The sequence below is a fragment of the Trichomonas vaginalis genome, chromosome I (genome assembly GCF_026262505.1).
Source record: "Trichomonas vaginalis G3 chromosome I, whole genome shotgun sequence".
Lineage (NCBI taxonomy): Eukaryota > Parabasalia > Trichomonadida > Trichomonadidae > Trichomonas > Trichomonas vaginalis.
The window spans coordinates 7,609,522-7,623,450 of record NC_067203.1 but is presented as its reverse complement, the minus strand read 5'-3'; the positions used below and the strand labels follow the sequence as shown (position 1 = coordinate 7,623,450).

At 33.9% G+C, this 13,929-nt stretch overlaps 5 protein-coding genes and 2 pseudogenes across 7 annotated transcripts, besides 1 other annotated feature; 2 read left to right on the top strand and 5 right to left on the bottom strand.

The window, feature by feature from the left end:
- Nucleotides 1–13,929: part of a mobile genetic element that runs on past both edges of the window.
- On the top strand, nt 128–400 carry TVAGG3_0947190 (uncharacterized protein; the record flags this gene model as incomplete). The annotated part of the gene is made up of 1 exon (XM_051253131.1): nt 128–400. One exon carries the CDS (start codon nt 128–130, stop codon nt 398–400), a length of 273 nt encoding a protein of 90 aa, XP_051078705.1.
- Nucleotides 425–1,282, top strand: TVAGG3_0947180 (uncharacterized protein; the record flags this gene model as incomplete). The annotated part of the gene is made up of 1 exon (XM_051253130.1): nt 425–1,282. The coding sequence occupies one exon, from the start codon at nt 425–427 to the stop codon at nt 1,280–1,282; it is 858 nt and encodes a 285-aa protein (XP_051078704.1).
- Nucleotides 4,720–5,142, bottom strand: TVAGG3_0947170 (organellar and viral DNA polymerase type B; the record flags this gene model as incomplete). Its single annotated transcript, XM_051253129.1, has 1 exon — nt 4,720–5,142. A coding segment is annotated over one exon (423 nt), but the record flags the coding sequence as incomplete, so codon positions are not given.
- TVAGG3_0947160 lies at nt 6,057–6,759 on the bottom strand (annotated as a pseudogene). Its single transcript has one exon. A coding segment is annotated over exon 1 (703 nt).
- Nucleotides 8,075–8,752, bottom strand: TVAGG3_0947150 (organellar and viral DNA polymerase type B; the record flags this gene model as incomplete). The annotated part of the gene is made up of 1 exon (XM_001294251.2): nt 8,075–8,752. A coding segment is annotated over one exon (678 nt), but the record flags the coding sequence as incomplete, so codon positions are not given.
- Nucleotides 9,929–10,651, bottom strand: TVAGG3_0947140 (annotated as a pseudogene). Its single transcript has one exon. A coding segment is annotated over exon 1 (723 nt).
- TVAGG3_0947130 (organellar and viral DNA polymerase type B) lies at nt 12,189–13,141 on the bottom strand (the record flags this gene model as incomplete). Its single annotated transcript, XM_051253128.1, has 1 exon — nt 12,189–13,141. A coding segment is annotated over one exon (953 nt), but the record flags the coding sequence as incomplete, so codon positions are not given.

The following is a 13,929-nucleotide window of genomic DNA, read 5'->3' as shown; positions in this document are numbered from 1 at the left end:
GACTTACATAATAGAAAGGATGTTGTATTCCTCTTGCGTCATTTAATATAATAGACTCTCGCTCTGATTTTGACAAGCTCATTTTACATCGGTTAAAGTTTTAATTTTGTTTTTTATCTGCAGTCAAATGACTCAGACAAGTCCTACGGACAAGACCCAGGGGGTCATAGATGTTGAAGCATTGAAGAAAGAAATTCGTGAGCAAATTTTATCCGAACTGAAGGAACAAAAACAAGAACAAAAGCCAGAGAGACCAAAGAGAAAACTTAGTGAAAAACAACTAGCTGCATTAGCTGCTGGAAGACAGAAGAACCCACGTTTGCTGGCGAAAAAAGCTAGAGAAGAAGCAAAAGCAAAGGAAGAACAAAAAGCTAAAGAAGCTGAAGCAAAGAAAGAGTAAATGGTTTATTTTTATCCGAATTAAATGTATAGACAAATACCTTTAACTGTTGCGTTCAGTAGTGAAAACCCTGACGTCAAAATAAAGGGGAACAGAGTAACGTTTAAGTTTCCAACAGACTGGATTGTGAACATAAATGAAGAGAAGTACATTGGCATAACATCTATGTATATAACACGTGCTTTCAGAAAGGTTGACTTTATACTTCAAGTCGAGATAGAAAATGACGAACAGTCTTTAAGCGCCCAAAACATTCACATATTCAAATACTTTAAAGACGATACAACATTGTTGCAATGTATGATTTCATTTAATGAGATGTTCGAGAAAAAGTTCAACATTGAAGTACAAACTTTACAGCCTTTACGTGAGTTTCTTGCACAACTGAAAGAAGAAGGTAGTCAGCCACAACTTATAGACTTTCATTATGAATTTAATGAAAATGAAGATGGAATTCATGACTGTCAGTTTGTTGTATTCTCACCATTCAATGAAGTCGCTAAAAAGAAAGAAAATCCATTACGTATAAGATTTCAAATCTCCGAACCAAGTGATGATTTTAAGAATGTTTTCAATTATGATGCAATGCTTCCGAGGAAAAATGAATTTTCAAAGATTGTAACACCTGGCATTTGGGATAGAAAGCAAGCTATATTATATTCAAACTTAAGTAAAGGAGTTGAAAATGAGTTCATTGGTCATACAAGAACTTCACCACTTCCTAACCCTAAATACTATAAATTAACTGGCTTCAATCGTGAGTTTTGGATAGACATGTTCTCCACTCATGACCATAAATGTCCAGTGTTCTTGCCTCCAGACCATAAGGACTGTCTCTACATTGAAGCACAACTCTTAAACTCTACCATCGCAGTATTGTAAAATCTACGCTAGCTTTATTTTTATCACGAATGACCTCATTCATGACCTCATTCATGACCTCATTGCTGACAAAAATAAATGACCTCAGAACTTCAACTTACGAATAAAGCTTGTTTTAGTCGTTATTGAAAAGTTGAACTTTTCAGCAAAGCAAGGTTGACATGACTTACATAAGTCGAATGCAATCTCTTGACCATCATAAAGTGCTTTGTAAAGTTTCATTAAACTGAACTCAGAGTCTTTGTCATATGTTCCAACAGGTATGTGAATGTTCTTATCTTCATTGTAATAGCATTGTATAGCTTCAGGAAACATTTCATTAGCGGTTAAAGCAATAACATCTTGCTTCACGCCTTTCATTCTGCAGTGAAATGCAACTTCATTTAAATCATTCGTGAGTAAGTCTATGTAGGTCTTCTTTCCACAGAAAATACTTTTATAAGCTAACTTTGTTTTCCAGGTGTTATTTCTGCAAAGTCGCTATGAAATTGACCAAGGTTCTTTCCTATAAGTTCTCTACCGTATCTCTTCTTAAACTCTGCTGCAAGCTTTGGGATGTCTTCATTATATAAGTGCATACTGTCGGTATCCTGGTAAAAGATTTGAAGTCCCATGTCCTCTGCAGTACAGAATACTTCATTCATAATACGTTTTGACATAGACAGAATATTAACACCAAGTGGACAGAAGTTAAAGTGTCTGCAAATGCTTTTCGTTAGCTTGAAAATAGTTTTATCTGAACCATCCAAACCTTCGAACTTCACTATATGGTTGTAATTTCTTATAGCATATCTTATAGCATCTTTGTCATTTACTATGGTTATTTTTGACTCAATAGGAGATAGAATAGTTTGCCATAAATGCTGTTCAGAATGAGTTTTATAATTTCTTGTAAGGGTTTTCTTCTTTCTTATACTTTAACCTTAACTCAAACAACTTCTTTACTTCATCTCTTATTCTCATATCTCTGTTCCATCGTAATAGTATCCTTGCAACACTTCACATTTGACACTTGATATTTTATGAGGTCTTGTAATGTTATATGGTCAACATACATGAGACAGCAAGTGTTTGAACTTCTTGGAACGTTAAGTTCTGGATTTAGTTCAGGGTCGCAAACTATTAAATGAAAGTGTCTGGGTATACCAATCTCTGTTATCTTAATGAGAACAAAGAAGCCAGACATAAACTTTTCACCAATGGGTTCCTTTTGGTCATCATCGAATAAATGTCTCATGAGATACTCTGTGTTTAACATTTCTTCCTTCAATACTTTTGGAATACCTTCTAAAGTATAAAGTCTTGCTATAGCTGAAGGATATAATGAAACAGTGTCGAAGTCAGCAATGAGTTTCTTTTTGCTCTTTTGTTTCATGTTATCTGACAACATACATCTTTCCACCTTGAATGCATCTCGAAATAAATTCTCTTGGTTTATTTGAGAGGTCATAAAGATTTCCATTCGGGAAGTATACTCTGTTCTCAAACAATTTGTTAGCAATTGAACAAATACTAACGTAGTCATAAACGTTTAAATCAAACTCTTTCAATAAGTCATTGCGGAACTTTACAAAACCTTCTCTTAAAATTCTTACATCTTGTTTGCAGTAAAACGTGCTATATTTTTCTAAGTCGAAGTGGTTTTCATCTATTCTGCAACCTTTGATGGAAATCTATGTTCTTCATAAATGTATCTGCATCATGGATAAACTTACATGCTTCAGAAATGACACCAGTTCTGTTGTCATTTGCTAACAAAACACTGCTGTAGTAGTTATATGGAAATACTTCTTTCGGTCCTGTTTGTAAGTTAAACATAGCAGGAAATAGTTTAAGCTTCTTATTTATAACACTGTAAGAGTCTTTTATAATAATTGCCCGTCCTTTATATAAGCCAGTTATTTGCATTGTTCGTGAACCTTTAATGATGGGAGTTCCTTTCACTTCTGTCATGTGTTTAAGATGAAGTTTATGTCATAACTGAGGTTGTGAAAAATATATTAAACTCTTGTCAGGAGTCTTTCCAAAAATTCTGTTGCACAGTTTTGACCCCAAATGCTTTCACTCACTGAACCATCTTCACTGTCATAACAGATGTTAAAAGCTTTATGAAAGCCATCCGTACTACACTCAAAGTCAGCAAAGAAAACGTGCTCAGGTATGAATTTACATTTAGCTTTATTTACTTCTTTTGACTCTGCTTTCTTCTTCAGTTGTACACAATACTTTGGAGCATATGTCAAATCTTTAAATGGTGCAAGGTTCTGTTTATATAAGTCAGTAGTATATGTGAAAAGTTCTCCATAAGAAATAGGTTCGAAATATTTGCACTCCCACAATGTTTTCATAAAATCCCATAACGGTGTTGTTCTATCATAAAACGAACTACATATTTATCTTCTCTCTTTGTATAAATCTTCATCTGTTTCTCAATGTTCATTCCACCACAAGCTTTGAGAATTTCCTTTATAGTTTCGAATGAAGTATGTTGTCATTGAAGTCTTTCATTAGCATGTAGTGGTCTTCAACAAGAAGTAAGTCAATAGTTTCTAACAGTTTCGCATTCTTTTGGTATATATCTCTTTATTTCATTATGTCTTGAAGTCATTGAAATAACCAATGGTAACATTAAATGATATACCTGTTGCGTCAGAAATTTCTTGTACTTTACTTTGAGGAAAGTCTCTAACACGAATGACTTCTCTCATGTGGTCAATAGTTTCTTCATTTACTCCAGCCTGAATGCAAGCATAAACGAAACAATTGTCCTCTGTCATAAGTGTTGCAGTTCTTTTGTTCAGTTCATTGAAGATTTGGTAGCGTTCAAGATTTATAGGTAATGTGCAAAGATACTTCCAGAACTGACCGCTTCTCTTCTTATAAAACTTCTTTTCACCATTATCTTCCAAAAGCTTTCTATAAGTGCTGGTTTCCTGTTTGCTTAAGAGCTTCCAAAATGGCTTTCTGGTCATTTGTCAGTGTGCTTTCATCTCTATATGGTCTCTTTTTTGGTTTGCCTTTCTTTACATCTGACATCGTTAAGCCTTCATATTCTGTTAAATCATACATCTTTATTTCAGTAAGATTCTTTATGTTTGTCAAGAAGAAGTCATAGTGCATTTCAACAATACCTGCAGCATTTGCTTCTATCTCTGATATAAGTTCTCCTTCAAGAGCTGATGTAGTAATGTTCCAATATTATTGAGGTTTAACGTAGAACATTCATACTTTCCACCAAGTTTATAACATACCATCCATCTTTGTTGCGAGTTTATTTTAATTTTCTCTAAGAGTCTCATGAAAACCTTACCGAAATGTTTGTGTAAATATTCTCTGTTTGGTTCATCTAAAGCTTCGATGTTAAAGTCAATGAGTCTATTGCCTGACTTCACATTTCTCTTCCTATTCTCTTCATCTTTCTTTAACCATCTCTCACCTTCTTTTGGTTTGTCGTCAATGGAACGAATGACATCGTTAGCTTTGCGAACTTGTTCTATAGCACTTTTAAACATCTCTCTTCTCTGTTGTTTCAGTGTGTCGTCTCTTCTTCTTGTTTCACCAACGTTTGCATTTGTTATGTCAAACATTTCTCTTCTTACTTCATGAGGTACTGAACGTCTATGATATAAGTCAATAGCAACGTCATTTAAAGGAAAAGTTCTTGCATGGACTTCGTCCTCGCCGCGTTGCGGCTTTATGAACTCATGAATTCTATCATAACTTATTGCACCATTATAGTCATTGAGGATGTCAGCGAGTGCTTTTTTGTTTGTCGCGTAATGTTTTGCAACATCTATGTTAGCTTCTGTAAGAAGTTGTTTTATTTCCGAGTGTTCTAACTTAGACAACTTCCGATACATCTTTAGTAGGAAATAAAAAATATTTTTTTGAAAAAATTAGATTAGATTTTTAAAGTTATTTTTCAAAATAATTTAATATTTTTATTTTAATGAAACACATGCAAGATTGCAAGTTCTTTTCATACAATGCTCTCGCTACTGCCATCAAGAATGAGTTCAATGGTGCTTCAAATGTTAATGTTATCTTTAACAAGAAGTTTGTGAAAGAATCTAAGTTTGGTCAGTATGTCAGACCATTAGCTATCGTCATTGACCGCAAACGTTATACTTCACAAGAGTTAGCAGTAGTTTTGAAACAAAAGAGTTTCTTCGTGAATGTCAAAGATACTCATTATACTGTCATAAAGAACTCTAACATTGACTTCTTCAGTATTGCTTTAAATCTTTCCGAACAGAAAGAATATAAGAAGGGTGAAACAAATGTGAAATATTATTCTTCATCTTTGAAGACAATAACGAATAAAGATGTTATACAGAAATTCTTACCAAAGGTTGAAGAAGCTTCTATTGACATTGACGAAGAAAGTGAAATGGTTGAAGAAATAGACCCTGAAGCTATTTAAGCAAAAATATATTTTTGAAGAACTGAAGGTGTCACCACGTCACCATGTGTCACCAGGTTATTTAACTTCTTTTAAAAATGATGACAACATGACATTTTGACAACAGTCCAGGAAATAAATTTTATCGTTAATGTTTACGTTAATGTTTTTCATTAAATTTTGACAAAGTGCAAATCTTCACCTCGTCAAAAAGTTAATGTTTTTCATTAAATTTTGACAAAGTGCAAATCTTCACCTCGTCAAAAAGTTAATGTTTTTCATTGAAATCGGTAAGTTTTCATTAAATTTTGACAAAGTGCAAATCTTCACTTCGTCAAAAAGTTAATGTTTTTCATTGAAATCGGTAAGTTTTCATTCTTCCTCTTTGAAGTTATCGAAATATTCTGTTATTTTTTCCTTCAGTAATGGTAAGTCTTCTTTGAATGTAAGTATTGTGCAACCTTTGATGTCATAGTGTGTTTGAGGAAGAGTATTTTTGACAATTTCCTTTATTTGCTCATTCGGTGTCATTGAAATCGGTAAGTTTTCACGATAGAACCAGTTTCTGTCAGATTTATATATTTTAGCTAAGTCATAAAAGCTCTTGTTGTTTCTTCTGACTAAATGCAACATAACCATATCTTTATCTTCTTCATTTTCCAACTCTTCAGTATATATCATATACTTATAACTCTTTTCCTTTCCTTTTGGTACTGAACGTGGTATTCTTTTCTGTATGCTTTTGTCTTTGGGACAATGACTTCATCTTTTGCTTGAAGTTTCTTTTCCATCTCTCCACGTTCTGCTTTATATAGTTCATCTAACATCATGAAAATATAACAAGCATAACGAGGTGAAAGCCCACATTGCTACAGCGTTTACTAAAAGTCTATGAACATAATAACCTTTCAACAGGAGCCAAATTCTTGCGATTTTCGTACGGAATCTCTTCCCTCGGTTTTCCGAGGGAAGCAATCATATGAGGAAATTCTTCTAAAAGTTCTTTTGCCTGTTGGTTTTCAAAACCAATGATATGCTTGCTTTGTAGAAAGAAGAGCATTCAAATACTTTGCATTTGGTACATGTCATTTTTGACTGAACGAATAAGACGTAACTGTTTGTTATACTGTATGTACTCGTATTCTTCATTTATGGCTTCATGAACGATAGCAGTTGTTTGTGTTCTCTAATGTTGACATTACTGTCTTTACATACAAAATAAAAAAATAAATAAAAATAAAACTAACTTTATTTTTCTGTGTTAAAGAAATGTTAAAATTCATGGTTACATATGTGAAAAGAAGTCACGAACAAATGAAGGTCATAAGATTCAGCACATAATTCTGAATTGAATGGTGTGTCATACATGTCAAACCGTCAAGAATTGAAGGAGATACGAGGCTATAAAGATTTTGGATATTTTCTGACACACACCCCGAGGGAAAAGTGACAAAACACGACGATAGAAAAGTGACAAAATGAGAGAAAGTTGTTCCCCGACCAAAATGCAATCATGTTGAAAAGTGACATTTGTAAGTTGGACGATAGGATTTCCTGAAAAAGTGCAAGACTTGTCTTGAATCAGGACAAGATTTGTCTTGAAAAAATACAAGACTTGTTCTGAAAAAATACAAGACTTGTCTTGAATCAGGACAAGATTTGTCTTGAAAAAATACAAGACTTGTTCTGAAAAAATACAAGACTTGTCTTGAATCAGGACAATTGTTCTCAAATTTGAGAACTTTACAAGAAAAACTGACTAAAAAGTGCAAGTCTTGTTCTGAATCAGGACAAGATTTGTCTTGAAAAAATACAAGACTTGTCTTGAATCAGGACAAAACTTTACAAAATGTAAACTTTACATAACCGTTTCTATCGTACATGATATTTAGTTGACATTGTAAACTATCTTCATGTAAAGTATGGCGGTTTGAAACCGTCGGGAACCTTCACTTTTTTGACGAACTTTCCGCAGCAATTTTTAAAATGTGTGAAAACTCAACGGTTTGACACGTGCCATATGTCATTTTACTCAGAATTTTGTGCTGAATTCAGCAAAAATAATTTTTAGGGTAGATGGTTAGATCTAACCTCATTTCTACCCTCATTTCTACCCTCATTATTTATAACCGTTTTACATGGTAAACGTTATGAATTCGTGAGATTCTAAACAATTTCGTAGCTTCTATTTCTTCTGTCAGTATGTCAAAAGTTTTAACAATGCCGGAAGTTTCTTTATACTTCTTCTTGACGTCAGATAATAGGAAATCGTCAGCTGTGGGATAGTTTTTATTAAGAAATGTCAACATGTCCATTTTATCTTCTGCTGGCTTTTCTGCTTCTTTCTTTAAGTCTGCGTAATCGTTTCTCATTCTTTCTATCTCTTTTACTGAGTAGTTATATTTCCTCATTGTTGCTTTACATTTTGAACATTGCGGATTCATTTTTGCGTTATACATTGAAATTTGACCTGCTAGAACAACTAAGGCGTCAATGGTTTTCTTTAACTCAAAAGTTGTTGGTTTTATTTGTCCATTCCATACTTTGCCTCTTCTGTCTTTATCTCTTATCTGCCACACACATTCAGCAGCTAATGAAACAAAGTTGTCGTATGTCTTAAACTCCTCAGATTTATATATGTCAGAAATGTTTTTATAAACCATGTCGCAATCTTTGTTCATAACTTTATGGTTGCAATGAAAACCAAGGAATTCATAATTTACTTTACGTATGAACTTCTTTATTTCTACTGAATCAGTAACTTTAACTTCAATTTCATCGAATTCAGGAATAGTTAGTTTTTGTTGCTGAACTTCCGGTAATTTAGGCAAATGGTCTATGATATCTTGCATTTCATATAGCTCCTCTCCATTTGTTTCATCTTTCGCACTACAGTCTAAATTACTTGTTAAAAGTTCTTGCTTTATCTTCTGGATTTTTGTTTCAAAAGTATATGAAGAAGGAATGAAGTTTTTCATCTCTACCAACATTGACGTAGGATTCATGACTAGCGAGTTTGCTGCCGTGCATGCTGTCGAAAGTGCTGATGTTTCGATTGTTGAAATCATATCTTTACATACAAAATAAAAAAATAAATAAAAATAAAACTAACTTTATTTTTTCTGTCTTAAGGAAATTCATGAAAATTCATGAGGGTAGAAATGAGGGTAGAAATGAGGTTAGATCTAACCATCTACCCTAAACATTATTTTTGCTGAATTCAGCAACAAAATGAACGAGGTCAGGCTGTATGTAAATACCTTTGAATTCATTTATAACGCCCTTAGTAAGCTCATAAAATGCTTGTTTTGAGGTGGAGCCAAAAGTGGCTCGACCGTATTCTTTCAACCAAAACTCAAGAATTTCCTGCATGAATTTTGTATAAAAAGCAACCGTCTGTATTCCGACGGTTGCTATATTCTTCACAAAACGCCTTATAATACTCTTCCCAGGACTTATTTTCCAACAACTTTCATGAGATAAATAAGAAATAACTTTCATTTTTCATTAGATAACTGTTATTTTTGACGAAGTGAAGATTTGCACTTCGTCAAAAAATTCCTGAAATCAAGAATTAATCCCGTCAAATACAAAAAAATGAGGGTAGAAATGAGGTTAGATAACTGTTATTTTTGACGAAGTGAAGATTTGCACTTCGTCAAAAATCCCTGAAATCAAGAATTAATCCCGTCAAATACAAAAAAATGAGGGTAGAAATGAGGGTAGAAATGAGGTTAGATCTAACCATCTACCCTAAACATTATTTTTGGTCATGGACTTCGTCCTCGCCGCTTTGCGTCTTTATGTTAAAATAAATGGTACCATTAATAATACATGACTGTTCTCGTTCATGTCTGATTTACATCTAATGAAAAAGTTTAGAAGAATTTTCTTATTCTTTCTGGCATATTTTTGTCTTTCCAGTACTCCCGCTCTAATGGTCCCAGATGTGTTGGCTTTGACTCTCTCAAGTTCTTAGATGGTATAACATCTTCAACACCTCCTTCATATCTTACTTTATAAGTGTCATCGTTTATGTTGTAGTCAAGTATTTCAATAACCACTCCTCGCTTTTGCTTCGTCAATGGTTTCATCAGCAAGTTTGCCATTACTACTTTCGACTAATTTATGACGAGGATAAAACGCAATAGAGTCGTCGGCAGCTTTTATAAAGATATCCATTACCTTGCGTAGAGTCTACGATATAATAATTTCGACTTAAACCTTAACGTTTCTTTGTCAACGGTTTGTCGTCAAGAACTACACGAACTTTTGTACCAGGAATGAGGGTAAATTGTGTTGAATTTCTGATATTTTGTGTTTGGCTTCGTTTCTTTTGTATATACTTTTTTCTTGTTGTTGTGTCATTGATTTGGTGTATGTCCTGTTGTAGAATGTGTTGAGGAATTATATACTTCGAGAAAATGTTTCATTGTTTCTTCGGTAAAGTCTCGCTCTTGATTTAAATCTCTGAGCGTTCTTATGAAGCGGTTTATGATGCCGAGTATGTTATGGTTATGGTCTTCAGTAGTGTAGTGAGTTATGTTATGCTTAATGAGAAAATCTGTGATTTCATTGCTGAGATATGCACTGTCTTGGTCTGATGTTAAAGTACTTGGGCTATGTTCTGCTACAAACTTTTGTAAAACTCTTAACACTTCACGAGTTCCTTTATTTTTCATTGGATATGCATATGCTTTACGAGTGTTAACATTAATGAAGATGAGGAATGGTTTATGTCCTCCTTTTCTGCTTTGAATGAGAGTGTCAAATTGGTATGCGTCAGGAGTGTTGGAGTAAATTGGTAAAAAGTAGTCGTAAGGGTTTATTTTTGTTTGATGTACAACATTTTTGTCAAAGAACCTTTTCACTTCAGCTCTGTTAGTAAATCCCCAACTCTTTGCAGCTTCATTGAATTTCTTAAATGACCTCCATGGATGTTGTTCGAATACTTCTTTCAAGCTCATTTATGTAAAGTTAAAGATTTTATTCTAGGCTCAAGCGCGTTCATTGAACTCTATACCATGCAAATACAGTCATAAATGGTGGCATGTAATCTTCACCCGAGCCTGTTGGATTTGTTGTGAAAGTGTGTGAATGATTTCCTGCGGTTCCACAGAAAATACCTGCGCTTGAATCTACGGGGTCACTTGAAATATCATATCTATGCATTCCCTGTCTATCCGAACCTGCTGCAAGATTTGTATAACCTCTTTTTGTTATTGAATGTGAATGACTACCTGTTGTGTTTGTAGTTCCTGTATGAGTGTGCGGTGGAAGGTTTGCTTCTTTAATTTTCTTCGAACCACCTGTTTGCTTTGAAGAGTTAGCACAGTATAAGAATTTGTCTACAATCTGCTTCCACGTACCAAAGCCTAAAACTGTTTCTGGATTTGTTGAGTTCATTGACGTATAAATAGAACCTATAGGATATAATGTTTGAAGTATTTCAGTCTTTAATGTTTGAAGCTCTGTTTTGTCAGCCTTTTTATCTAACATTGCGGGTAGTTCATGTGCTTCAAAGTTTCTGGCATGACTTTCAATATTCCTGCAACTCTTATCTAAATTGTTAAGAGTATCTTTTACGCTTGTACTCGGATTCTCTAAAGGTGCACTTGAACCAAGGTCAAAGTTCAATATTACATCGTCTGCTCTAACAGTAGTGAAGGATTTATGTGTATGATTTTTGTCGGCTTTACTATTTAATGTAGCTTGAAGTTCATTTATATCGGAGATATTGTGTTTATGAGATTTCAAAACTTTGTTCATTGCGTCAAGTTCATTTTTGTCAGCTTTACTTTTAATAGCATCTTCAAACGTTATTTTTGACTTAACTCTCAAAGTAAATCTTGGTTCAACTAGTACACCGTTAACATTGAAAGTAGAGGCATAAATTTCACCGGTATAACCAAATGCTTCTGGTGCTTTAGCTACATCATACTGTACAGTACAGCTTATGTCATAACCTTTAGCACGAATGTATTTATATCTTCTTTCATTAACATTTTTTGTCTTCGCTTCATCACTTCGTGTTAAATATCCATGATAGTCCGTTATAATCTGTTCATCTGAACTTATATAATGAACATGGTTCTTGTCCGCTTTACTATTTAATGTAGCTTGAAGTTCATTTATATCGGAGATATTGTGTTTATGAGATTTCAAAACTTTGTTCATTGCGTCAAGTTCATTTTTGTCCGCTTTACTATTTAATGTAGCTTGAAGTTCATTTATATCGGAGATATTGTGTTTATGTTCTTTATCTGCTTTTTCGGCTAATTTCTCTTCTATCTCATTTATTTCAAGTTCATGCCTACCACCACCTCCCGAAGAAGTATTTTTCTTCAGCTCTTGAAGAACATCCACTTCACCATCTTTGGTGTCAATAATGAGACTTTGTGTTAAAACCTTTCCTGTCTTAATGGATGTTTGTAAAACTTCTTCTTCACCATGTTCGGGGTCATGGTCGTCATCATATTTGTGAAATCAGAGATGTTGTCATACATTAAGCATATCTGTCTCAAAAGTTCTGCTATTTGAAACTGGAACGAAAGATATACAGAACTTTCATCATCTCCTAAAGTCAAGTCTGCTTTCTTAAGTATTTCTTGAATGTATGCAATGAGAACAGAGTACCTTGGAAAATATTCGAACAATATTTCATTAGCTGTTGGTTTTGGTGGTTCTTCTGGAGTTTCTGTTGTTTCAGTTCCTTCTGTAGGTTCTGTTGGAGTTTCTGCATCTCTTGACTTCAATGCTCTTGCTCTCAAAGACCTAAATGTTAGAGCACCAGGTTTTACAAAGGACTTTATAAATGCTTTAATAGTTCCTGGTAAGTTATTGTTAGCATTAAGTAAGTTCCTTATGCTTCCATCATGTACGTCCATAGCACTATGTAAAAAATCTATACTTTTCTTGTAGTCAGCAATAGACTGACTGTGATTTTTTAAAGATTTGTCAATACCTTTAAGCCAATCTTCATGCATGTCTGATACTGAGCCAAGAATATCATTTGCTTCCTTTAGTGTATTTTGTGCTTGTCGTAAAGTATCCAATCCCGTACGTGCATTGTTTGCTATACGTCTTACAGTATCTATTTGACTCCTTGTTTCTTGCATCCAACCAGATAAAGTTTTAATAGTATCCGAACCATTTGAAATGAAGTTCAAAGCATTTTTAACGTCATTTAAAACTTCTTCACCAAGTACTGCCCATATCTTTCCGATTTGGTATTGAAGAACTCCATATGAAGCAGCTGTTAAACCAGTATTTATAAGGTCCCATATCCATGATTTAGCAGTTTTTCCATCCTTTCCATCCTTTCCATCCAAACCGTTTTCGCCTTGAGGTCCTTGTATTCCTTGTATTCCTTGTATTCCTTGTGGTCCTTGAGGTCCGGTGTCACCCTTCTCTCCTTTCAGTTCATCTTTATGTTCGTTATAATATTCTAATGTCATAAGGTGTACATCATTACTGTTACCAGCAACGCCAAGAATTTGTTTCTCATTCATGACTAAATTCTTTAGGCATTTAATGTTGTCGTCAAATCGAAAGCTCTTTAACAATTCAATGAGAACATTTAATACTTTCACTAATGAGGCATCTACTGTAGAATTTATATATTGCACCGTTCCATCATTTATGATAGGAACCTTGTTTGTAATGAATGGGTCATAAGTGTTAAAAGTATCGAAATCAATGACTTTTTTAGTTTTTCCATCGTCAATGACTAAATCATTGCCTTCAATGGTTAAAGTTGAGTTTTCGTTTACTAGTTCATGTGCTCTTCTTGCTTCATTTGTTTCATACGCATATGCAGCAATAGTCATATTTTAATGAGAATAAAATGTTGTTCTATTTGCAAAGTACAGACCCAAACGAATACGGAATAGTAAAGCTACAAACAAACTTAGGTCTACAGAATGAAGCACTTGCTTTCAGAGTTGTTGACTTCAATACTATCGCAACTTTTGTCATAACAGATGAAACAGATTTCATGGAGTTTGAAATAGATGGAAAGAAGCACGAAATAAGATTTCACAATAATGTAGAATATAAGATGGAAACATTAGCTGGAGTGTTAAATGCTCTCATAAATACTACAATAAACAAGGATAACGAAGAAAACTTAATGAATGTTAAACTTATTGCAGGAGTTTTGAAGTTCAGTTATGCGAAGGAGTTTAAGATAACACGAATGAGTCATAGAGTTCAATTGCTTCTGGGTGCATACCATATGACATTT